General features: G+C 45.3%; 2 protein-coding genes across 5 annotated transcripts in view; one reads left to right on the top strand and one right to left on the bottom strand.

Annotated features, from left to right (window-relative positions):
- The window catches only part of PAK5 (p21 (RAC1) activated kinase 5), a 313,912-nt gene that overhangs the window by 115,556 nt on the left and 171,538 nt on the right, over positions 1-26,818 (bottom strand). The window lies entirely within an intron of this gene.
- Positions 1,282-2,080, top strand: LOC113972388 (estradiol 17-beta-dehydrogenase 2-like). Its single transcript, XM_027693413.1, has 2 exons — positions 1,282-1,721; positions 1,896-2,080. Exons 1-2 carry the CDS (start codon positions 1,328-1,330, stop codon positions 1,934-1,936), a joined length of 435 nt encoding a protein of 144 aa, XP_027549214.1. The 5' UTR covers positions 1,282-1,327; the 3' UTR covers positions 1,937-2,080.

The following is a 26,818-nucleotide window of genomic DNA, read 5'->3' as shown; positions in this document are numbered from 1 at the left end:
GCTGGCAGCAACTCCATCCCAAAAGTGCCTAGAGCTGGATTGGTGTGATAGCACAATGTGCTATTGATCCAAGAGATGGGATCTACACGTTCACACAGAGCATGAACAAGAAGGACCAGTAAAACGTGTGGATTGTGCTGACAGGCAGTCCCCCCACTCCCAGTACCTTTCCAGTTAGAGCAAGGAAGAAACACAACAACCACCTGCAACACAACACCCACCTGCAACACAACACACACCTTCTCAGGGGGGCCCTTTACAGTGATCCACATTAAAAAGAATAATAAAAGACGACACTATTTAAAGAGCTCTGATGCCACTGATGATGATCACTGACAGTGATCAGCAGCACTTCCACCCTGACCAAGAAGGGAAAGGTCTTGCTTCCAACTTCAGGGAGAAATCAGCAGGAGAGCTGGCAGCTTACACGGGAGCTTCCCCCCTGACCCTCTGCTGCAGGTACGCCAAGTCCTGACACTGCAGCATTCACCTTTGCTGGTCTCATTCCCAAGCCTACCAGGTTCTTCCCAATCCTGCAGAGGTTCTGTCTGCTCATGTGCTGAAGTCAGGGATAACTACACTCTGTGCCATGGCACTGCTCTGCCTGCCTGAGAAATAGCAGGACCCTCCCCAAAATCTCTGTCCTCAACCGGAAAAGCTTTCTCCAGCACCCAGCTCATTCCCTACCTGTGATGTGACTGAACTCCCCCTGGACTGGCGCAGTCCCTACAGGAGCACAGTGCTCCCAGGGTGGCATGTTTTACACCACAGCAAGAGCTGGTTGCACGGGGCAGGGTCCCAGTTCTGTGCCCACTTGGGTCCTTGCCCAGACTCCCTGAAACTGCTGTGTTACAGCAGTGGGAGACTGGCAACTTTAAGAGTCTCAGTGTGCCAAGCAGATACAGGGATTATTTCTACTTCGTGGCTTCCCAATGCCACACACACACTCCTTGGAGAAACCCCTAAAGTTGGCTGCTTCCAAATAACCTGTACACATCACTGGCCCCAAAGACGACACATGAGGAAATGTCCTTACAAAACAAATCCTCGCATTTCAGCCCAGCAGAGCTTCCAAGCGCACAGCAAAGCCAAGACAAACACGGCACTGCTGTCGCCTGCAAACGTACGTGGTTTGAAAATCCCCATTGTTGCTCTATCCCAGAAAATGATTCATCCTCCCCACGGGGTTGTGACTTGCCTCCGCACATTTCGCAAGGCTGCCTGGTTTTATAACAGCGTGGCTGCACGGGGTGACTCCCGGCAGATTTCTCAGCTGGCTTGAGAGTGAGGAGGCAGCAGGAGGAGGCTGCAGCTCGTCCTTCCAACGATGATTTTCCTCCTGCAGCATTTCTTCCTGCTGGCCATAGACTTAGTGCTCGCCATGACCCTTTCCTGCCTCCTTTATGCCATGGCCTGCATTTCCATCGCCTTCCTGACCTGCTTCGTTATCATCTTCTCCTTCGGCACCGTGGAGAGGCACATTGATGTGAAAGGGAGAGCGGTTGTGGTTCTCGTGTCCAACAGTTCCATCGGGAGGATGTTTGCAAGGAACCTGGATAAAGCAGGTTTCAGGGTGTCTGCTGCACACTGGCCTGCCCGAGAGAAGGGGACAGCTACAGAGGAGTGCTCCTCAAACACGGAGGTGGCCCAGCTCCACATGACTGAAGACGAGTATCAGAAGGCAGTGAAAACCTTCGTAGAAAGCCACTTATCCCTGAAAGGTAACTTTTATGGCAAACTTGTGGATTGTGCCTACAGTAGAAGTTAAAATGCACAAGATTGTGAGATCGTTGTAGCTCAGCAAATGAGGGAGGCAAGAATGCTTTGGAAAATGGTTATGACTCTCTAACTGCATTGCAGTTTGTTGTGCAAAACAAAAATTTTGCTTTTTCCAGGGGAAAGAGCCTGCTTTGGTGGCTGTGAAAGGCCCCAGTAGACCCCAGTCCCTGGAGGAAGGCAAGGTAGGCCAAGGAACGAGGGGGAGAAGGTCCTACCAAGGCACTGAGGGCTGGACTCACCTTGGAAAGAAAAAACAGGGATGAACAAGAGGGAGCAAAGACCCAGACAAGGACCTGAGATGAAGGAAAGTGCCTGATTTTAAACCTCTTCTGGATTAAAAATCCTGAATTCCCTCTCGACTTCTTGGCTACTGTGGGATTCATAAGAAAGAGTCAGGTCAGAACTTTGGCTGGCAAGTTGGGACAGTCTCTTTGAACCACACTGCCATCATTTCTGTGGGGATATGGGACTGAAGGCAGCCTGCAGAGCTCACATGGGACAGCACAGGACAAGTGTCTTGCTGAGGGGATGGCTGTAGGCACTTCTGCCAGGGAATCTCCCCCATTCTTTCTCGGTGTGACAGGAGGGGTGCCAATGGACAGGCTGGCTTATGCCCCTGCTGAGTTACCTCTGCTATTCTGGAGTCTGTCTCCCCACAGCCATCATTTTACACCTCTTGGGAGTGACAGAAAATTTAGCCTCAGCCCTCAGGGCTACAGGGTTACAAGAGAAGAGTCTTTCTTCCATCGACCTAAGGGACCTGTGAGTGGCAAAGCTCTCCCTGTTTCCCCATACTGCCTCCTTCCTTCTCCATCTCTCATCTCCTTGCTCTTTCTGTGGTTTCTCCAAAGCTCCGTCTGAGCTCTCCCCAGGGCAGCCTCTCTCCTTGCTCACAGAGCCGGGGTCTCTGAGAGCATCCACAGGACAAGCAAGACCCTTTCGTTGCTGCCCAGCACTGAAAGTTTTCTTTGTGCTCCCAGGCCCTGCAGAGGAAGGACATTTTGGAAGTCAGAACACGCACCACGAAGCCTCTCCCACTGCAGACACCCTTCGGAGAGGCGGTAGGGAGCCCCAGCCAACAGCTGCTGCTGGCTGCAGCTGTTCAGGACCCAGTGGCACAGGTTCTCTCACACTGCTTTTGTCTTCAGAAGCTTCCAGCAGACCTGCAGTGCCTGTGATCAGATCCTGTGCAACTCTGCATGGCCCAGGACGCAGCCCCCCATCACAGGCAGCCTGCAGGCTCCAAGAACAGGTCCCTGCACACCAGCAGTGGGTTTCAGACTCAATGCTCAGCTGCCTGCACGAGCATTTAGGCTAATTTACCCTAGTAAACTTATTCTGGTAAAACTTGCCTGCGTGGACAAGGCCTAAAAGCTCCCCAAGCTTAGAGGTATCAGCATAATCTTGCTCTGGAAATGAACAACAGAGTCTTTCTTAACCAGTAATGATCCATGGGAGCTGGTGATTCCTGTGCTGTTCTAATCAAATGTGAATCTGGCCCAGTGATATCTTTTTTTGCTTTTTGAGTAAGTTTGGTCCCTGTGCTAGTTAAGGGCTTTTGCAGAGCTCATGTTTTCCTGACAGGGGGCTCTATTGTGGGATCCATGAGGTTTTACATTAAGGATCTCCTGCATAATATTCACATCAGAGATGGGTATGTTAAAATGTATTTCCCAAGTGCTGACCCAATTGCATGGCAGATCAAAGCACTATGTCACGAGGGGGGAAAAAAGGAGAAAAAGAGAAAATAGAAAAATAAAAAGAAAAAAGAAACCTCAGAGTTTTCTTGGATATCTTTGTTAACAGTTTTGAGTGAGTGCTGGTATTTATTCTGCAAAATCTACTGTAATATTTTTGGCATGGGTTGGGTGAACGTGAACATTCACCGCCGGCCAACTGATAATGAAAAAAATTTAAACCAAATCAAAAGCCTACATTGGGAGATCCTCACGTGCAACATGCAGTTTGGTCAGCAGGATCTGCACCAGGGCAGGAGAAGGGATTTTGTGCTGTAGGGACAAGATACAGCAGAACTATTATACAACTTTTATCTCCCTCTAAAAACTTCTCTTATGCAGTTTATGTATATGCAGGTTTTGGTTTCTAAAGAAAGAAACTTCTGTGCTAGTTTTTATGATTTTTTTATCACTTGTCCCCATAGGACATTTTTTATATCTTTTCTAGTGTAAATAAAAAGACACTTGTTCAATATAATCAAAGCTTTTGAAATTCATTCTAAATGCCTTTCAAAGTACCATAATGGAGACAGAATCCCCTAGTCATGGTTCCTTTGAGAAATAAAATACTTATGACAGATAAAATAATCTATATTTTATTCTAGTACAGGCCCAGAGACCTAAATTTTCAGGAAGGCCAACACCTTTATTTTGCAGTGACAGTACAAATGAATAAGGTGCTATTAAGTCTAAAGAGACTGTAACACAAAGATACAGAGAAACACAAGTCAGCCCTCTTCCAAATTCATTGTTTGTTTTGTGATAGCTGAACTTGGGTTATAAAAATCCTTTGATTCTTCTGGCTTTTCACCTTTGGTGCCTTTAGATCACACGTTTAAACTTTCTCTGTGACCAAGAGGTCCAAGAGATAGAGGAAAAAGATGAGAGACAGAGTTTTAATTGCTCACCTCCACTAGCTGAGCTTGTACTGTCAAATATTGCAAGTGCTCTTGGCACCGTGTCCAGGTACTCAGTGATCGAGCTGCTTGAGAAACTGCTGCTCCGTGTTGCTCCTTGGGCAGGCTGCCTGGAAATTCTGGCAATTGCCTCATGATTTTCAGGATTGACTGCAGGGAGGGTGGGGTAGGGCAAGGAGGAAAAAACGTGGAGGTGGGCAAGACCCAGCAGAGGGCAACCTGAGCTGACTCAGGAGTTCAGACACCCGGAGTGTTGGGCTGATTAATGGCTGTGGCCTCCGCTGTCACAGCACCTCGGGGTTCACCTGGTCACAGACACAAGCACAGCAGTCACAGGGCTGAGCAAAACCAGCATTTACTGTGCCGTGGGATCACAGAATTGTTTGGGTTGGGACCTTAAAAACCACCACCCTGCCATGAGCCAGGGCACCTTCCATTACACCAGGTTGCTCAAAATCCCATCCGGTCTAGCCCTGAACACTTCCAGGGATGGGGCATCCTCTGTAAGAGGACATTCCTCTGTAAAGTCTCAGGTTTCTGCATGGAAGAAATCCAAGATCCTCAATGTAAGCAGTGCCTCACACAGCTTGGTCTCCCTCTGTTCGTTCAGATCTCTGCTATGCTGAAGCTGCTTGCAAGAGTCCTGTTGATTTTCATAAAGTCAGGATTTCATTTCTTGTACCTGAATCTCAGACAAGACATGACAACTGCTGGATTCTTTGGTACTTGCCAGCTTCTCTCCGTCCCTATCTGTTAAATAGGAAGGAGTTTCACAAGCAGAGAAATAACTGATGCAAATTAATAATGTTAATTCCTAAATAATGTTAGGTCCCATATCTGAAAGGCTCTTTCTCACCCCACACTTCACCATGGTGTTTCAGATCAGTAGCAAGTGCATGTTTCCAAACTTTGCTCTGCAGGCTCCAAAGGCCCCGGAGAGAGAGCTCCCTGTGCAGACAGCTAGGGCAGTGGGAGATGTTGGACTATCATTCTTGGCCATCTGTCCTCATCCCCATGTTGCTGCTGGCAAAGCAGCTCTCATAACCTCTCCTTAAGCTAGTCCAGGCAAGATCACCTGATCCTTTGATCGATTTAAACAGGCAAATTTAGTTAATCCATCCTATTGCTTTCTCCTGTGCACCACGGGACACTCCTGCAACCTCTCTGAGCGGAGCTGTGAGGGCAGTGACACCAGCCTGGGCAGGTACAGCTAATCCTGGGCAAGGAAGGGTGTCCACAGATGTCAGTGCTTGCTCAAGGCTGTGCACTGAGATGTTGGCAGGACTATACAGAGCACTGAGGTATCCAGGCTTCCAGCAGCCCCAGGGCTTCTTGGACAGTCTCCACCTCTTCCAAAGGTCAGGCTGCTTTTGCAGCTCTGTTCTGCAGTAGGTAGCAGGGGTAGATGCTCTCCTGCTGCTTTCTCTTGCCTTGCACATCTCCTTCAGCATCTACCAACATCAGTTTGCCAAAGAGTTTAGTCCAGGAAGGCACTCTTTTGACATAGATCCAGAAAGCAAGAACCTACAGTGGGCCTGAAGAGGAGACAGACATTTGAAAGGCTCCCTTGTGTGGAGGACATGCTGTAGGAACTCTTTTGCTTCCTAAGGATGTCAGTGCAGTCAATCAAATTATTTTATTAGAAAGTAACACACACTTTTCCATGCTGAGCTTACCTTAAAATAAAGGCAAGGCCATACAGTCATTCCTAAACTCACAGCACAGGGAAAGTTCAGCTTCCTTTTGGAACAGTATAGCTTAGTGCATGGCACGAGTAAGGAAAAGTCACAACGTCCCACCATTCCCAGAGATGGATTGAACAGCTGCAATAATCATTGACTGGAACAAACTACAGCAGAGTAGGAATGAATAAAGCAAACGAAATCATACACTCATGCAATTTTAAAGAGCGCTGCATTATTTAACTTCACTCAGCTACAACAACTGCAGGCCACCTTGGATAAATCAGGCCATTTTCCAGGCTGCAAATGACCGTGGTCGGAGTTACGAGTCAAATGACTAATTTTTGTAGCTCTGCTTTTGTGCCTTTAATATGGGTTATCCAGAAGTCTTTGAAAACCAGGGTTGTGACTATATTGCCTTCCTGTCTCTTGGGGATTTATCTAAACTAGAGAAGCACTTTGATACAGCAGCACCAGGGCTATGAAACAACCCAGACAAAGAAAACAGATCTCCTTCTGAAATGATAGGCTGGGAGGAGTTATTTGAGGTGAAGGGGAGCTTCCCATTAAATGCTTCTTTTTCGAGATAAGAATCTATGCATCATCTATAGTCTGCCTGCCTTTTTCTTCCTCCAGAAGATATGCATCAGCACTTGTGGACATTTTATGAGAGGCCAATTTTCACTTCCTTGAAGTGTTTTTGTAATTCTCTTGTTTCAACAGACAACTCCTCTGCCAAGACCCGAGCGCCCTGGACGTGCTCATAGAACCTCATGACTATACAGTTACACAACCCAGAAAAGCTGCAGCAACACTTCTCCTCCTCCATCCCTGTCCCTCACACCCTGCCAGGGGGCAGAGCCCATTTGGGCCCAGAACCTCCATCCCCTCATGACATTCCTGCTGCCAACGCTCTCGCCTGCAGCTGCCGTAGCGATGGGAAGGTCGCGCGCTTCAGATCCTGTGCGGAGTCCTCAGGACTCTGCATGGTCATGGCTCTTAATCCTGGCAGGGATCAGCCTGGTCAGCTGGCCTGACCTGTATTTTATGGGCCAGAGAACTTCATCAAGACTTCAGAAGAACAAAGCAGGCAGCCAGCCACGCGGAAATCCGCGGGCAGGGAAAGCAGGAGGGTTTGTTGTGAGATCCAGCGGGTACCTGTGAGCCTCGCGTGCACATCAGCACTTTGTTCGGCTGCTGGTTGATGGCTGGAGGATTTCTGCCTGCAAACCAAGATCTTAAAGCAATAATTAAAAATGCATATTGGTCTGCCATATGTTAAAAAGCGGGTTATTTGTTTGCATGCATTCAGAAGGCGTTGCTGTGCTCACCGCAAGCACCAGCCATGCGTGTGATATTATGGAAAGAGAAGGAGGTGAAAGAGCCGTGTGTTGCCACGATCTTTTTCAGCTTTCTTCCAAATCTTATGTTTGCAGACATGAACAGAAATGGATTATTTCTCAAAAAGAAACTAAACAAAGCCCAGGCAGTTGGATACTTATCTTATACTGGCTCCTAAATTCTGCCAGAAGCCTTCTTTAGCATCCTAAAGCAGTACCCTCTTCACACTGCCCCCGCTCAGCTCAGAGGAATTTTAGTCCCACAGTGTAAGTTTATCTCACAACAACCCCCAGACAACAGTTTGATTTCCAAGCTTCATCAATCATTAAACCACCCAAGACTGAAGGGTATTTTTAGAGATTGCCAGAAAGAGATCTGTATTTATGACACGACGTTCTTGAAGCAAACAATCAACACATTTTCATGCAATTGCAGGGGTAGGGTTAGAAATGCAAGGAAAAATAAAACCAAAAGCGTCTGGGAAGCTACTTATCACTTATGCACGATGCTAAACTCATCTCTGATTCTGTAAGGCATTGGAAATAATCACAGATGTAACATAACCTTTATACTAATTTGAAAACATCCCAAACAAGAGCTTAACTTTGCACTAATTTAGAAACATTGTCTTTCATTAACCAGAGCTGGGCAGCTTCTGACCAGACAAATATTTTTGAAAAATACCAGGATTAAAGCTCCAAGAGTTCTACAGATCTGTCTCTCTTCCAAATAATGCAGTTAGTCAGAAAGTGTGTGCACACCTGTATTTTTATACTTCACCCCTTACTTCAATCCTTTGGGAAAATTTTTCAGAGGTCATTTTTGACAGGGAAAAGGAACCAAGTGAGAGAAAAGATTTCTGCAACTCTGGTTTCCCATGTCACAGTGTTTGGAGACAGAAACCTGAACAGTTCTACGACATATGCTTAGAGACTTAATTCGAAATATGTAGACTGAACATGCATTAAAATTGAATGCTTCTATATATGATAATTAAATACTTCCCTGATACAAATACATTATCTGTGATTACAGAACTTCTGAGTAGATAATTTATTTTAAATAGTTATTTTCAATAATGAATAGCACTCATATTTCCTTCTGTAAAAGGGTTTGTCATCAGAGAACCATTCCCAGTGGATAATCCAGACATTTACACCTGGATGTCTGACTGGCACGACACCCGACTGCTTCCCCCACAGGCCTTCCCCTGTATGTCTCTGTGCTGGTGTTTGACTTCCACTCTGCCTTGGCCTCAAGGTGGAAACACAACCTTCACCCCACAGAATTCCATTGAAGCCTTAGAGCACTGCCAAAATACAGCCCAAAAAGTTTTTGATTTTTCTAGACCCGACAAATCCATTCTGGATTTGAACTGCCCTTTTACTCTAAGAACAGTGCCCGTTCTCCATTACAGGCTTGTTTTCCCCACTTCCATTTTAAGTGTCATCATTAAATTAATTGAGATGTCAGCAATATGAAGCTAAAACTGCTTTCAGGTTCCTTGCCTTCCTCTCCTTCCCTGGCCACCTTTGGGGTTTCATATATACATATATTAAAAATGCACTTTTTTTTTCTCTTTTTACCCAAGATGGAATTGGGAAAGCTTTTAGTCCTCATCAGAGATTTAAATTCCCATCCTGCTTTAAATTTATGGAGGCCCCATTTTCCAGTGAATAAACACACTGATGGAAAATTCCCGAGCAGCTCCAATAACCATACACACAACACTGACTGATTTACCAGGTATCAAACTGCAAAGGGAGGGACCGTGTCCTTCTTATCCATCCATTCGAGAGCAGCAGACTCCACTGTTGTTTATATAAAGGTCCAGAAGATAAAAATACAGGCAGAAAGATGAGAATAAATTACAATCTTAAAAAAAAAACAACAAAAAAAAAGGTCTACAGAAGTCCCTAGATGTTTGGATGCCGGAAACAGAGGTGACAGGAGGAATGCTACCATCATCCATTTGCTCTCTGCATCTCTCTTTAGACCTCTCCAGCAGATTTTTTATTCGTGCCACCGGCTCCAGGGCACGGATCATCCCTGTCTGCGTCACTCATGTGGATTCACACTGTCTGATGCAGAACGGGTCGATGCATTGACTCTAAAATAGGGGAGCAGGTAAAAGAGGACTTGGAGTCTTAGCTCTGTTTTCTGAGAAGCTGAGAGGCAAAGCTCTGAGAAGGACGATTCTTGGCCAGAAAAAAAGTCACCCAGAGCTTTCCTTGGGCTCTTGCTTAGACACTAAGGAGATGTTTTCCTCGATACTTTATTCTGTCTCTCTCTTCCCAAAGCAAGGCAGGGCACTTCTTTCCTCAAGCAGGAAGTCACCATCTCCCCAACCAGCAGCCACCCTGTCCCCTCTCTCCCTTGGATGCACTGTCTGGAGATAATTTGGAGCAGCCACTGGGTTTAAAGGAAATATGATCCCTAAGTAGACACTGATTTTTATGGCACAGAGCCCCTTAGCCCCGTATTTTGAAGTTACATAAGCAAACATGTAAAAATCCCCTCTCAAAGATTATTCTCTACACCACAGACAGAAAGGCCCCAGTTCTGATTCATTTGCTCTACAGAGTAGAAAACTTTTACTCCTGAATTTGCCCCATGTGATATTTGGATGTAATGGTTCCCCATTACACAGGGAATAAGTGACTTAAAGAGAACAAGTCTCACTGAGTGCTGGTTTCTAATAAATGCCTTTCGATTTTTCCTCAAGCGTATTTCTTGGAAAATACTTTACTTGCTCGGCTTCTAAGAAAAGCAATTTGCTAATGTTTGCCTGATCGTAAAATTGATTTGACCTTCTGCAAATAATCTGACATCCCAGCGTGCTGCTGAGCCTTTTGAAGTGCATTAGGTTGTTCATACAGCACAGCTTTCTCCTGTTTATTCTGGACAACATCTTTGTATAACTGATGGAAACGCTTCCAAAGCCTTCATAAAAATAACTTTGAGGAACTGATTAAAAAAAAAAAAGAAAGATTTCAAATTCCAATGGAATATGTAATAACACATTTTGGTGGACACAAGAAGGAATAATTATCTTTCAACCAGCTCTACTCCTAATGCCATGAGTCTTGCACACTATGGCCCCGTGCGTATCACTGCTACCGGGCTCATTACATCCAGGTTTTTAATTAGAACCGGTGGCAAGTGGCAATATTCCATCTGCACCTGGTATGACTTTGGAGAAACACTGTGGTGTAATCCAGAATGGCCTGGATGAGTTAACTTAGCTCACACCCTGTTAATTTGGCAGGCATGTATGGGACGATGAAGAAGCCGTCGATCATCATATGGGAAGAAGGGGCACCAGACATCATACGTGGGTTATCTGAGACAAAAACCTCCTGTGAACAGAAGAAAGCTCTCAAGGCTCCACGTAGGAACTGCTTAATGCTGCCAGGTACAACTGCACATATTGCATTTCTCTGACAATGTCTAGATGAGGGAGGAAATGTCTTTATAATGTTGTGGCCAATACAGTTTTTCCCCTTTTAACATTGTTTCCACAATTCCAAAAACAAAGCCCGTGTTCATGGCTGCTCCTCACCATGTGGGTTTTAAAGTGTGTGCTAATATTCTGGAAAACTCCTGTTCTCCCAGGCTGGACTTTTAATTAAGACTGCCTGGGTAGGACATGTGCAGAATCAGCTCTGCAAAGCCCCCACTGTCCCAGCAATCACCTCAGCTCCCTCTTCTTGATATGGAAAATAAAATCCCACCGCTCCCATCAGCAAAATACGATTCAGTAACTGGCAGCACAGGGCCTTTGTCAGAGGGCAGAAGTTCTCCTCCTGGTTTGCTCTTCACACAGAAGATACTGCTGCCTTAACATTCCCTGGAAGAGGTTTGTTGTCAGGGCTAGCTGTAGGAAAGAAGACTTCCTTATTAGAAATAACCCTCTAATTAAAGTGTGGCCTTATTTATTTACGTGCCACGTTCATATATAATTACTTACTGCCTCACTGGAGGCAGACTGGCCCTGGGAAAAGGTCGACTCTGGCTGTAGTGTCCCTGTGCCTCTGGGTTGCTCACTCTGGGAATCAAAAGCCCTAAAGGCTGTGCTGAAGATGCCCTTTTTTCTGGCACATTAATGCTCTCTTTTGCTTTTGAGCAGAAGGTTGAAACACTGTCCATTTTCCATTTGCAGTTCTCTGTGTCACAGTCCTCTTTCGCCCACTGACCTGGGCCCTGACTCTCCTGAGGAGAAGCCCAAAGCTCCTTGTGCTTCTGCTGAAGCCCAAAAACTGAGAGGTGAGACAGCACAGTCACAGCTTAGTTACCTGCCAGAGGAAACCAGCACCTCCAGCATGAGCAGCTCTTGTGTCTGCTGGGACAAGGAAGGGTGACCTCCCTGTAAGAAGAGGGCTGGGAGAGGAGCCTGGGAACAGATCCCTGCCTCCTCCAGCCCTCTGGCACCTGAAGGACACTGCCTTTCTGCATCAGTCTGGCCCCAAGGAGTCCAGCCCAGGGCACAGCAGTAGGTTCAGCTTGGTAGCAACGCAAGAGCAACCAGCTCAGTCTCCAGCACTGAGGCAGAGCATGAGCTGCTCTCCAGCATCTCAGTGGAATTTAAGAGGCACAGCAGTTGCTCTTAAAGGGCAAACCCAAAAATATCCTGTATCTTGTTCATTGCTGGATCATCTCTCCCCAGTTCCTGTATTCTCACTGCTGCAGGCTGTGAAGGCTCTTGAACTACATTTACTCCTGCCCATGGCTAGGAAAGCACCTGAAATGGTGTGTTCCCCAACGTCTCTGCTTGAGAGAAAGCACCCAGAGCCTGCTGAGATTCACTGATCAGGGCCAGGAGAGAAAATAGAAAACAATAAAGAGAAAATAAAATGAAAAGCCAGACAGCACATGAGATGATCTCCCAGTGTCCCCACTGGTTTGTCTAATCTTCTCTCGCTGAAGGGGAGAAGGGTCCTGGCTCTCCATCTAATGCTGCCTCCAGGTGTCTGGTTCTCAGTAGCATCTTTGGCCTCCCTGAGTTCTGGATCAGGGCCATCAGGCAGGCTCTGGGTGCTGTGTGAAATACAAAGGTGGATATATCCTGCTGTCCCCCTGCACCGTGTCACCAGTGGCCGCTGTAGCAGCAGGAATGAGGCAGGAAAAGGGCAGCAGGAATGAACTCAGTTGAAATGAATGAGCAGCACTAAAGAGCTAAAACTCTCCTGATGTCTTTCAGCCAGGAAGGAAACATCTGGAGCACTACATGGTAACACTGTCATGCCACAAGGAAAAAGTGCTACAGGAAGGAGCATAGCTGGGATCAGAAGTGACAAACTCTTGGCAGCAGAGGATTATGAGTGGTGACTTCAATTGCCAGACAATGAAAAACTGTGAGTGAAGACAGAAAGCACCTCTAGAACTGTGAGAAAAGTCTCCAATTCCTTTGCAAGTCTAATCTGTAAGAGAACACGGAGACAGGGAAATTTTGGGTTGCACAGTACAATGCTGTACTGAACACACTGGGATATGCACAGAGGAAAAGACATCTGAGGTGAAAGGAAATAAAGGAATAACTCTGCTGGGAAGAAAAATGCTAGGGCTTGGTTTTCATTATCTAAAGCCACAACTCAGAACTGTCTGACTGATGATAAGAGATGTCACCCACCCAGGGAGCTGGATCCAGAGAGGAAAAGAGAAGCTTTCAAAACAGTTTCTATAAGACATTAAACCAGCTTAATATCAAGCCAGACTGAAAACAAACATTTTAATACCAGAACATCAAAGCATTGAGAGAGAACATGCTAAAGCAGAAAAATCCTGAATTAAAAGCTTGGGGTTTTAGTCTTTACACATTTGGCAAGTAACCAATTAGATGAATTATGCCAAACCCATATATTCTGCAGAACGTCCCCAGAAATGTTTCCTTTAACCAGAGCCCTGCTTTGAGCCAGAGTTGTCAACTCCCTCAGTGCACAATCCCATTCTGTGCACACAAACCTGTGCAATTTCAGCTGATCACCATTATTTTCTCCTCCAAATTATTGCAGGGGATGTGTGGGGGCTGTTGCTTTCCCCCCCAAGGAGACTGTCACTCAAAGGATGGCCCCTGCTTGTACACACAGGAGTATTCATGGTCTGAAATTAGGGACATTATGTGAGTAAAGCTCCTGAAGACTTCAGTGGTAGTTTAGCTTGCCTGAGGACTCAGGGATGGCCTACATTTGTTTATAAAGCTTCCCAGTCCATTGGGATACAGGGATACTGTGTGCAAGCATAAAATTATGACTGTGAGGCAATACCACCAGGAGATAAATTATAATATAACTGCACTTAAAAGTATGTTTAACACAAATTAGTTATATCAAACTAACACTGAAGTTATAGACTGCTGAAGCTGACTAAGGGATCTGAATGCCCAGATGCTTTTAATTTGAGTGGGAATGAGGGATTTGAATTCCTTAAATAGTCTTGAATGTTTCATCACTAACGTATAACACACAAAAAAAGTAAAAATTAAAGTAACTGGCTCTCTTCAAGCCTACAAACCCAGCCAAAAGATTTTGCCAACATCTTTTGGGACACATCCCCTCAATCATCCTGCCATTAAAATTAAAGGTTCAGAAATTCCTGAAAGGGTTACAAATTTGGATGAAAATTTTCAGGGGAAAAAACCCAATTCCAACAAATGTTTTTTCAATAGATCACTTTGATTAATTTAATGAAAATGTAGTTGGGCTATAAGTCTGCTTAAAGATAAAAAGCTTTAGCACCAAATCCTGTGTCCTACAACTCAGAACAGAAACAACTGATGACTCAAGACCTGTTCTTTCTCCCCAGTCTCAACTGCAATACTTCCATTTTTTAACCTTTTTAAGAAAACACAGAATTGGACTTCAACTGTAGCACATTTTCATGGGCAGCACTGTAAAATTATTTCCTGACAGAACCAAAACGTTAGTGGTGATGGAGGAACAGGGGGAAGCTGGTTACACAAACACAACATTCCACCATTTTAAATTATGTTAATAATCTACAGGTCAATATTATTCCTTTATGGATGTCTGCAGGCCTGTCAGAAGATACTAAGAGGGCATCCTCCTGGGTTACCTGCAGTCTCTCTCTATTTTGGGGGACACTTTTTTCCTGACTTCCCTCTCCAGAGCAGAGGTCATTCCCACAGAGGTCATTCCCACAGACACCTCCACTGAAGCCAGAGCCCATCCACCCCCACAGAGAACACTGGGAGGTGTTTAGGGTGGCCTGAAGCAAGAAATTTCCCTTCATGTGTTTATTGTATTCAAGGAAAAACATTCAGGGGAGGACAAAGAAGAAGGAGAGGGCAGGGAAGCAAAATAATGATTAGTGTAATGGGATTTGCTATTCTTGTTAATAGTTTAATCAATACAAACATTAACAGAACCCTCTTACGTGCTTGCCATGCTTTATATTTAGCTCAACACTGGTAAGCCATGGTTAGTATTGTCTGCATCTCTACTACCCCACTTACTTCTGCAACAGAAAAAAGGCAAGGCTGGGATTTCCTGTGCCAAAAAACCCAGCCATGCACGAGTGACCATGCCATGGTGGGTGTCCCATTGTGCTGGATACACTGGACACATGATGAGGAGAGGATGGGTCTCAGGAAAGGTGGGACTTGCTCTGGATGAGCAAGTGGTGGTGCCACAGTGGCTTTGCCGAGTTTTGCCCCAGAGCAGCTTCATTTGCTATTTCTTACCATGTCATTTATGGGGTATTGTTGGTGTCATCCCACAGGATGTAGCATATGTTCTAAGGAGCCACAGGCCTTCCTAACAGTCCTTATTCCTTAGCTTGATTTTAGGCAGAGAGAGAAAGTTTGCCTTAACTTTTGCTTTCATCTCTCTAAATAGTGCTAAAACCATGTATAAACATCCTACTGGTGTATCAGCATAAAGCTCATTTAAAAGGTTTATAACTGACTTTGAAATAAGCTGAGAGAATCTCCAAATTGACAAGTGCAAAGGCGGGGGAGGAGGGGGGAATAATCTCTACCAAAGGCAGATTTCCCTGCAGAACAGCCTTCCCCACTGCAGAGCCTGAGGGGAGGGGAGCACTTCTGCCATCCAAAATCCTGTCCCCACAACCTCCCAACAGAGGAAGTTGTGCCATTTATAGATGCTCGTCTGTAACAGTGACTGCCACAGGCAGCATCTGCCCGAGGAGCCTGGATTCCATGTTCCAGAGCACGGGAACTCTGAAATGGGTAGTCACAAGATTAGTTTGCTATAATGTGTCTAATTTATTTTGGCATTTCCTAGGGACAAAAAAAAAAAAAAAAGCAAAAAATAACTATGGGCAGTGCTGTTGTATCAGCTCTGAGAAGCATGAAAAAAACACAACTGCAAAAAACAATGTCTTCTGGGTAGGTGGGTTATTTTGGCCTTTGAAATATATATTTTTTTTTAATAAGAAACAACTCACAACTTCCCATTGTGCCTCTTGGATGCACTTTGCACTTCTCAGTGTCACAGGTCAACTCATGCCCAAGGCAAAGCCTGAAATACCTTTTCCCACTGGAGCTCCAAGGCTGTCACCACACAAACATATCCAAAGAGATGCAAACACTGACAGCTCAGCAACACAGGAAAAGTTACATCCTTCCAATGAGAATTTGAATAATAATTCCATCTTGCTTAGGGCCAGCGGAACAAGCCTCAAACACTGATCAAAATCTTAAATACCCACTGCTGTGACTGAATTTTTGTGTCAGAAATCTCCCATTCCTTTGCCTCTCTCCCAGTGTGTTCCAGAGCCTGCCCCCTGTATGGGCAGCACAGTGACACTGCCAGGGCATTATGGAGTGTGACATGTGGAAAGGAGGGGATGCCGAGGGGTCTGGGGTCCTAACCCACTGTTCTGGGAGCCACTTATATGCCAGACAAGCTTTGTGTAGCTCTGCTGACCCATCATCTCACAATATTTGAACTTCAACATCCCTGTCAAGGCTTACATGCAAACCTGAACATTTTCAAGAGTCTGGATTTAGGAAACTGAGGTCAAGCCCATCAGACATGGGTTACTGCACCAGTTAGTCAGTTCTCCTAATGAAGAGAATCTGATGAAACTGCTTTCTTGGGAATGTGTCCATAAGTTCAGAAGTTGAGCAAATAACAGTCATCTTGGTTCTTCCATATTTGTTGGAATGTACGAATCAGTTTCTCAGTTGAAAGACCAGTATGTCTCTACATTAGACAAAAAATGGAGTGCAGCAAGAAGTAGTTGACTTAAAAATGTCCTGGTAGATTTTAATATCTGTTTTCTTGTAAATAAACAAGTGACTACCAGAAGAGAATTCCCAGTTCCTGCAGGTAAAAGGAATGGGGTTTTCAAAGAAAGCACAAATCACCATGATGACAGCATCTCATGGGCCACGAAGATGATCAGAGGGCTGGAGCACCTCCCCTATTGAGACAGGCTGAGGAATTAGGGTTGTTCAGCCTGGAGAAGAGAAAGCTTCAGGGAGACCTTAGAGACCCTTTCAGTGCATAGAGGGGCTCTAAGAGAGCTGGAGAGGGAATTTGGACAAGAGAATGTAGTGATAGGACAAGGGGGAATGGCTTTAAACTGATGGAGTGCAGGTTTAGATTAGATATCGGGAAGAAATTCTTCCCTATGAGGGTGGTGAGTCATGGACACAAGTTCCCCAGAGAAGCTGTGGCTGCCCCATTGCTGGAAGTGCTCAAGGCCGGGCTGGATGGGGCTTTGAGCAACCTGGTCTAGGGGAAGGTGTCCCTGCCCATGGCAGGGGGGCTGGAACTGGGTGATCTTTAAGGTCACTTGAAGATCCAAATCTGATCAAAGACCCAATGCATTCTGTGATTCCAGGCTTAAGTGACACATCTCGTACCCATTTCCTACTTGCAGATTCGATGGAGCTGTTTTGTGCAAACAGCTGTAAGGAAGAAATTACCTTGAATTTAAAAAAAAAAAATAAAAATGAGAGGGGAACCTTGAGGATCCAGAAATGAACTACAGGGGGAAAAAAAAGAAGAAGAAGATGCAAAACACTAATCAGACTCTATGAATACACGTAGACGAAAGAAAAAAGAGCCCAGTGCTATCAACACTAATAGCATTTGGTGGACCATTAAAGGCTGAAAATATCTGTATTGTCAACTTGTTCACAAGATTTACAGCTGTCCTCTCTGCTGCTTGGAGAGCTGTAAGGAGCTGCTCTGCATTACTAGTCTTTAGCAGCCTCCAAACCCATTGTTTTGCGGGTTGAGGCAAAGTGGGATGAAATCAGCAACCTGTAGTTAACACACTAATTAACAAGTGAGTTTCAAGTTACATATTGTGATTTACTGGTGGCTTCATGCACCCTCCTATCCTGTTCCTCTCTGTGCTTAGACATTTAATGCTTGTAAGTCCCAAGATGGAAAACCTCTGAATAACTAGAGCTGTATTGCTGAGAAGACAAGATTCCCTTTCCATTAGTATGAGATTCCTGGCATTGACTTAGTTAAATCAACCTGGATTCATGCTGACAGACGAGTGTAGATCAGCCCTACCAGAACCAGAGGAATAAAATGGATTACCAGATGTTATTTAGTCCACTGGCTTGTGTAGGGGAGGACTTGCACAGGTCATTCCTCACACAGAGGTTTAGTTCATTTTGAAAAGTCAGAGACCTCTCCCACAGAACCTGCTCCAGTCTTTCACACTCCCTTAGTATCAGATTAACTACTAAAAATAAAGTGCCTTGCTTTTCCCTTGAAGCAATTTAGCCCACAGCTTCTTGTCTTCACTGCCAGGGTCAGGAACACCAAATAATTCTCTTTTTCCTTTACAGCAGCCGACAAAATCTTGGGAGAAAAATAGTCTTCCCCTCAGTCTCCCTCTCCTGAGGAGGAACTCCCCTCAATCTTCCTTGGCAGATCGAGCCTTTTGGGCCTGGGATCAGTCTTCCTGCTTTCCTTTTCATGCTTAACCACTGTCCAGCTCAGCCTTGAAGTACACTGGGCAAAAGCAAATACTGTGCTCCTGTTTGCTGGAATATTGCACTTCCACATGGGGAGCAATTCTGCTGACACACTTAATGTGCCTTTTCTGTAACAGCGTGGTATTGTTTATTCAGGATCAGCTTGTGAGCCATCAGAATCTTTCATCCTTGTTGATAAATCAACTACACATGTAGCTGGTGGTCCCCACCCTGGTGTAACTATATATTAACCTATATTAAGAGTCTATTGCAATAAATAAGTCTGCATTCAGCAGAAGGACAGTGCACTGTCACAGTTCAATGGCAGGCTGGTGATGGTGGATTTTTACCACATCTCCATTTACAAACAACATCCTGAATTCTAATCCTGCCCAGTGTGCTCAAAGCTTTTCCAATGTGGTGCCAGTTGCAAGTTTAAACTGCATGCTCTCTCTTCCATCAGCCAGACCCCGTATGGAATGAAAAAGGCATGGACACAAAGCAGAAACTCCCTCAAAAACATCATTCTATCAGTTTTCCAAGCAGTTTTGCACCCAGGTACTTTCATCCATTCCGTCCTTATTAGAATGCATGAGAAGCAGACTCAGAATTCAAACCAGACCCTCACATCTCAAAAAGAAAAAGTCTGCACGTTACTCATCCCCTCGTTTCCTTCTAGGTGCTCACAAACAGTCTGGTTGTTTGTTCCAGTGCTTTTCCAGGAACTGGAGTTAAGCTGACAGGTCTATAATTCTAGACCTGCTTGTTAGTACCACTTTTGGACTGATGGCTCAAACCTGCACACAATACTCCTGGGCTCTGCTCCAACAGACCACTTTAGCACATATTTAATTAAGAGTGAGAGACATCTGTGGCTGGAGAGGGGTTGAGTCACATGCTTAATGCTGCACGTGCTTGGATGCTTTTCTAGTTCCTAAGAGTGGATACATTAAAAACCCCCAACAAATAAACAATAAAACCCAACACACCAAACCTAAGCAAAACAAAGATGTGTTTTCATACAATGCTTATGACTTTAGGAATGCAAATGCCAACAAATACTAAACATCAATTTCCATGGATGAGTGAAACCCCTGAATCCTTCTCTGATACCCTGTGATCATCTCCACTACAGTGACTTCTGTTACTATTGTGCTGCTTTATTCTCCTGTTTTGTGAGATCTTCCCCAAATCCCCCTTATCTTAATACCTGCTACATTATGCCTCCAGCATGTCCTTCAAGCCTTATTAGTCCTTTCTTCTAGGGAGCTAATTAATTGATTAGATGTCACTTAGTCTGTCACAAACTGCTATTGACACCTCTTGCAGCAGCTTGCTGTGCATTTCAAGTGTGTTTTTACACTTCTGAAAGACAGAGGACTGACAGCTCTGGAGAGCAAGACCAATCTCACTCCCAGGCCAGTTCTGCCCAGATCAGTTCACACCAACAAAGCTATTAAACCCCACAGTTCACCTCCCAGCTTTAGGATTACCTGTAGCAATATCACAGAAGGAAGCAGCATATTGAAAAAGCTCCAACATATGATGAGATCAGGACACAATGATGGGACTCAACCAGAGTCCTCTGCTGCTCTCCATCATCTCCTCCAAGTCCTGGAAGCCTTTTCTGAGCTCCACATAAGGCAGTTTGCTTAAACACAGTCCTGGATCTGCTGCTGCTGCTTCATCAAATGAACCACTTACACCTGTTGAGTGGGCTGGACTCTCCCCACTGGTGGTCAATCAGCTCTGCTCCATGGGATTGCCATTCCAATGGACAACTGCCATTTGAACAGAGCCACCTGGATCATCAGGTGCAGACTCCCAGCCCTTAACTCCCATCTATGCTCTGCTCTGCTAATTTTTCCCTGTTTCTGTTGCTGCTTGTTCCTTGCTTCTGAGCCCAGGATGGATGTGGGCAGTCAGGTTTTCTTCCACACCTCTTCCAGCTACCTTTCTTCGTTCTCTCCACATGAATCATTTCCCCAGATCAGTGAAGAGACCTCAAAGCACACTGCTTATTCCAGACTAAATTTATCTTGTGCATACAGAACTGGGGAGGAATTCCAGCTATCAGAGCTCTCTTGCAAGCTAATTATTCTTCAAAGAAGTTTTAGGCGGTCCCAGGGAGCATCTAACTATTGATTTTCTACTCTGTATAATTTCCCTGCAAAATGTAATCATTCTCCTCCTGTCTCACACTGTCATTTGTCTCTCAGAACAACCTGGGAACAATAAAAGAGTGGAATAGAGGGCACCAAGAAGGGCAATGTCAAAAAAATATCTCTGTACGAGCAGAGTCTGTAAAAGCAAACCCAAGAAATGTCTGTAGACCTTGTTTAATATTCATCAGCCAGTGCAGTGTGTAACTGAAACCCAAATGTAACTGTTATGAAAATTCAGGCTAGAAGGAAATCAAATGGAGACAGCATTCTAAGGATGCTGGCATTTCAGGGATTCTCATTTCTGGATTTCCAGCAGAAACGTACCACAGAGGGAAATGTTACTGAATATATTGGTGCTTACAAATGGCTACATTTGTATATAAATTCACCTCTTATAAAAGAAAAAAAAGAGAAAGGGAGTTGGTAATAAGAGACTCCAAGGAACTGGCCTAGTATAAATCTATTGCTAACATATGATTTTATGGAACAACAAAGCAGAAGTGGAATTGAGACCAGCAAATCTTAAAAACCCTGTTGTGCAATATCAAGCTGGGTTTTTTCCTCCATCTCTCTGAACAAGAAAGCACTTGGCACATGATTAACTTCAAGAAAGCCTTTTGTCTTCAAAATTTAGCACCTTTACATACACCTGCATTCTGAATACTGAATATTTAAGCAGATGCTGACTTCCATTCCTCTGTGTTTGCAGGATAAAATCCATCCTGCCTAAGGACACTACTGAATAATTCTTTGGCACTGCCCAGTGAACTGTCTGGTGAGGGACGGGCAGCCTCCAGAAGGGCCAGAACCACTGTTATCATAATCAGACAACACAGCAAGGGAGATAAGGGCATGTGAGGAGAGAACAGGGAGAACAGGGTAGAGCAGTATTGCTTTGCCCACGTCCCTGCTGACAAGACTCTGTGATGTAACTTAAAGCCACTCCCTGAATGTCTTAATCAGAAGGGGGCTGCACAAAGCCAGCTCCAGGAGCTGCCTGAGGGTCTCTGTTGACCTCTGCCAAGTATCTGCTCTGCCCTTGTAGTGTGGCCATGACAGGGAAAATAACTAATTTTGATTTCTTCCATGCCTGGGATTAAAACCCTGCAGGACTAGGGAAGACTGCTGGTTCTGAGGCTGTACTGCCTGAACTTGAGCCTGGTTTCATCAGGTTTTGCCACCCCCTTTCCTTTAGATGTCAAATCACAGCTCAGGAAGGGAAGTAAAATGCTTTGGAAAGTAGATCACACGATCACCATTTGTGGTTGGCTTTTCTTCTCATTTTCTTCAGAGATTTTCAAGTCTTTTTCGTTTCCCTTGGGAAAATAAATTCTTATCAGAAGCTATCTAACGACAGAAAAGAAAAAAGCTATTCTCAGCTTAAATTAAAAAAAATAACTGAGCAAATTTAGGTAGACTGTGTCCTGCTGCTGCTGGCAGGCAGAGAAGTTGGTGCTCAGGAAACAGCTCCTTTTGTACGCCAACACTTCGCTGTGCATCCTGGCATTCATTATTTAACAGCCTCCATGTGACACGAGGCTTTAAGAAACAGGACATTCTTCAGCAACCCAGATAAGAACTCGGCTTCCAAATGCTCCCAGTGCAAACTGAGTGATGGCTTCGACTCTCACTGGTCTGAAACACGATGTGTGGACACCCCTGTGCACTGTCAGGGCAACACCAGAGGGCTCTGCTGGAAAGGGAGCTGGTTTGAGGTAGAAATACACGTTGTCTGAATTTGAGTCAAATTCCTGTTCCCTGTTTGCCTGATGCCCTCGGAAATCTGCCAAAAATAAAAAGAAACACAAGCCTACCAGAGGAAGGGAATGGCCAAAATCCACATGTAAAGTTTATCATTAAAACCTTAAATCCAAAGTTCCCAATCCAAGGGCTTAAAGATACGCTTTGAGTCTCCTGTGAGGAGCATTAAAAATGACCCAGTTTGGAGTGGCTCTGAGCAGCTGGAGTCCTGTCAGGAGGCCTTGAACATTCCCTGTGCTGCTCCAAAGTATTTCCCTTTCATTTGGGGGTCCATTCAAAAAGTGGGCATTCCCCTGATGGCAAGAACAAAGCAGAAGGACCTTATCAAAGTCCCTTTAAGATGCAAAATACATCTATTTTCACTTTCCCAGCATTAACAAGAGCACTGTCTTCTACACCTTCAGGCATCTGCACGCCAAGAAATGAGGGCAAGATGCACAGATGCTGCAAGGCAAAGGAGAAGATAAGCTGGGAAGAATCCAAGCTTCACCCGGGAGCAGAGTGACATTTCAGTACATTGTGCTTGGGAAGGTGCCAGTCCAAATGATCTCCCACACACTGCCTGGGCTGGAACACTGAGCCCCCATATTTCTGTAATAGTGCACTTACAATTTCTTGCCAGTGAAGCAAACGTTAGAGGAGGCGAAAATCCTTAGTGAGGGAAACTGCTCAGCTCCGGGGTTTGGGTAAACACCAGCTTCCAAAAAATGGGTCCTGTGTTTTCTCACAAGAGTAGGACCATGTGAGGAGGCAGGGAAAAGGGGTTAGAAACTGCCCTAAACAATAGCATTTACATCCCGTTACCCTCAAAGAGCTGGTCCTGCCAACCATGTGCTGCCCCTCTGATTCCAGAAACTGGCCATACCTGTCTCAGTGAAGGGCCAAGGAGGTAATCCCAAGCTGTTGCTCAGAGATGGAATGATGGGCAGCACTTCTGGCAGCCGGAGATTGAACTATATCAGAGAAGTAGAGCCTTCTTTCCTGTGGGCTTTCACATTCCAGGAAGAAACCAAACCTATTGATTAATTCCTTCTGCATAATGTAAGTGAGGTTTGGGGCCAGGTGCAGGTGGGTGAGTAGTGGCTGTTGTCTCTTGAATCATCCTCTGCATCAGTGGGTTTAGCAGCAAATTTCAATGTCTCTGTTTCTTGTATTAAAAGTTCCTCCACTGCCTATGGTACAGCTCCTTCTCTTGCACCCCTCCAACTCTACCATGGAGTTGACTTTTGACTTCTATTTAAAAAAAATGCAAACCTTCACATATTTCCATCCTCTGGACTTTTTTTTTTTTGGAGGGGGAGATACTATTGACCTTGTCCTGTACATGAGGCAACTCAGACTTGTAAATAAGGAAACCAGGCTTCTCGTCACACTCATCTCTGATTTGTTCTGTGCTCTTAGACCACTTCTCCTGCACTTCCTCACCCATCCTCGTGCCCTCACTAGCAGCTGGCACAGGTAAATAGAGGCAAATGATACATAGAGCTATTTCCAATAGAAATTGGTGTCTAGGCTCCTGCAGCTTGGACCAACTGGCAAATTATGTGCCATATTCTGGGTTGTCCTTGAACAATTGGGCACAAGGGCAGTAGGACCATAAACCACCCCCTCTCTGATTTTTGTCCTTGGCTAGAGAGGGATGACAGTAAAATTATTCACACCTTCACCTGCACCAGCATTAAGGACATCATTTTACAGGGTGACAGACCTGGGAGCTTATCCTGCAGACTGATGGCTGTGGCTGGTCATCACCTGAAAGCACAGTCTGCCCTTCACGTGGATGTTACTTTCCTCTGGAAAGATCAGCGATCTGGGGTTATTCACGGCTGGTATCACCCAGGCCTTTGTCCAGGATGAAGGAACACATGCCCTTCGGAGGCCTGGAAGCTGATGGCACCACGGAGCAGGGAAGAGAGAGCCTGCTTTCTGCTGAGTTCAGAGAAAGAGCAGCACCCTCCTGTGCTCATGTGCGTTTACTGCACTGCGAACTCAGAGCTCTTCTGCGGCTTGTCAGCACAGAGTATCCTGTTTCCCACCCTTCAGATCCCGCGGCCCAGGTGAGGGCTGGCACATCTTCCCGGCATTATCCGAACCCTAAAACCTGGCGCAGAGGGTGTCGGCCGGGGCTGCAGAGCAGAGGCCGCTTCTGCCTGCAGGGGGAAGGTGGCATATACGTTCAGGACAATCCTATTTTCCCGCAGGTACAGACAGGGCTCGTTTCTCCTGCACAGGCTGCCACCTCGTGGGCATCGTCTGGAACAGGCGTTCTCCTGGAAATAACAACTCCAGAGCGCAAATAACACGGTACCGTCAATATTCTGCTCTGCTGATCTAAGGGCACCGCAAACCTTCGGGTCCCTGACCTTGGAGTATTATAGAGGAGCAGAGATGATGTAGTTGTTCAGCTTCTAACAAGGTTGGTGGGATAGATTTTCCACAAAAGATAAGAGCTTTAACAGGCAAATCCATAGGTGCCAGTATGGAATACTAGTCAGAAAGCAAGCTTGGCACAGTTCTTACACAAAAGCTAAAACCCCACTGCCTGTGTGACTGTATGAGCTCCAGGCTACTGCTGGTCTGTCGTTGCAGCCAGGCAGCCCAAAGGATCAGACGGCTTTGTACGGACTTCAGAAAATTTGGGCTCCAGTTCAGGGGTGAGACAATCAAAATTGCCCTCATGAGCAGCCTGTCCTCACAGGTGTAAGCAACACCCTTGGAAAGGAGGCACTTATTAGACAGGGTTAATCAAAACTACTGAAAGTTAATTCTGGGCAGATTTGGAGCGGGATATTTAGGGCTTGGGTAAAATTATTTAAAAATTTTCTAATGTTTATGCTGGATCAGTTTACCAGCACTGAACTGATTGTGTACCTACTCTGACATCACTGGTATTTCCCACCAGTCTGACAGATGGAGGTGCTGGGGAAGAGCCACTGTGTTCAAACACACCCCCTTTCTCCAACTAAATTAACTTTTAACCACAGATAAATCCTAGTTTTGTTACGTTGGTCCTCTTTTCCAGGAATCCTCAGGTTCAAAGCAGTTTACCTGATGAATCTATGTCTGCACTGTGTGGTTAAGTGAAAGTATGTGCTGGAGGAGACCACTTTGATTTCAGCCCTTCCTAGATCTGATCACCAGGAAAAGAAGGAAACTTGATCTCCCCTCGTCCTTATCCTCCACCTCCACTTGAAGCTCTCAGTTTCCTATGCTGCATTGGTCCTTCCATGAGAAAAATGAGGGTGTGTGGAGAAGCAGTCCAAGCATTCTTACTCCCTTTGGATCGTTTTGCAGTAGCATTTTCAAGTCAGAATCATCCCACATTTGTCTTCCAAGTTAGAAATGAGATAAAACAGAGTTTAATTTTTTGTTTGTTTCTGGAATGTATTAACTGGAAGGCATAGGGTGTCTTTTCACTTTCCACACTGCCCATGCATGAGGATACACCAGCTGAACCACAACATATCTGTCCCTGAGCCAGGGGTGTTCCAGTTTAAAGAGGATCAGTCACTTCAGGTTAGAGGAGACAGTGGATTTTCCTGTTTCTAAGAGAATTTTCCTCATGTCTCTCTCTCCTTGTTTGCTACTACTCCAATACTGCCAGAAGGACTTAATCCTGGGGACTTAATAAAATAACTTCTGACAAATGGAAGACTTAATCTCTGGAATAGACTGGACACTGTATGCAGTGACAAGTGTTTGAAAATATTTCATGGGTAGAAGATATTCCTGCCTTGCCTTTTAAATAGAAGCCATCCCCCTTTTTTTGACACACTGAGCAATACACGTGGCATCCTAAATCCGTTTTGCCGACCGAGCCCAGGCTCTTTAAAAATATGCAGTAAGATTTTAATGCAGCTCATCACATTATACAGAACCAGACATCCTGCTTAGTCTTCAAAGACTCGATATTCCCCATGCACAGCCCACATGCAACTGCTCCTGTCTAATTACATGGAATGACAACCTCCCATTGGCTCCTTTCCTTTGACACTCCGGCAGAGCCTTCGCTGGCTGAGTCCCGAACTAGGACGCGCCGCTTGCCAGCTCTAAAAACTGCAAGTGTTTCTGTTCACAATGTCTTTGGCTGCTTAACTGCACCAAAAATACAGTATTTTAATCTTCTTCCTGGAAAGCTATCATTCCCACTCCTGAAACTTGCCTGCAGATGCGAATTCAGTGTCAGTTTTTTGGATGGTTGCAGCAAGCAGCGTCATTCGTGTGTCAGCGCTGGAAGACAGGAATGTGTTTTGCTGAACTTCCAGATGAGTTTCGTGTTTCCTCCTGTTGGATAAGCATCATTTTCATCAGTATCAAAAAGGCCCAGCAGCATTCCATGCTATTCCCTGTGCAACAGCAAGAGGAACACGACATGGTTGGGGGTCTGAGCTGACAAGACCCAATGGATGGCAAAGGGAAGAGTCGCATTCCTGGTGAACTGTGTGTGACAGTCAGATCCTACAGGTCAGAAATCCTGATCCTACACCCCAGAAATCCTGATCCTACACCCCAG

The sequence above is a fragment of the Neopelma chrysocephalum genome, unplaced genomic scaffold, assembly GCF_003984885.1.
Source record: "Neopelma chrysocephalum unplaced genomic scaffold, ASM398488v2 Primary Assembly neopelma1_91, whole genome shotgun sequence".
Lineage (NCBI taxonomy): Eukaryota > Metazoa > Chordata > Aves > Passeriformes > Pipridae > Neopelma > Neopelma chrysocephalum.
This window is presented reverse-complemented; position numbering and strand designations above follow the sequence as displayed.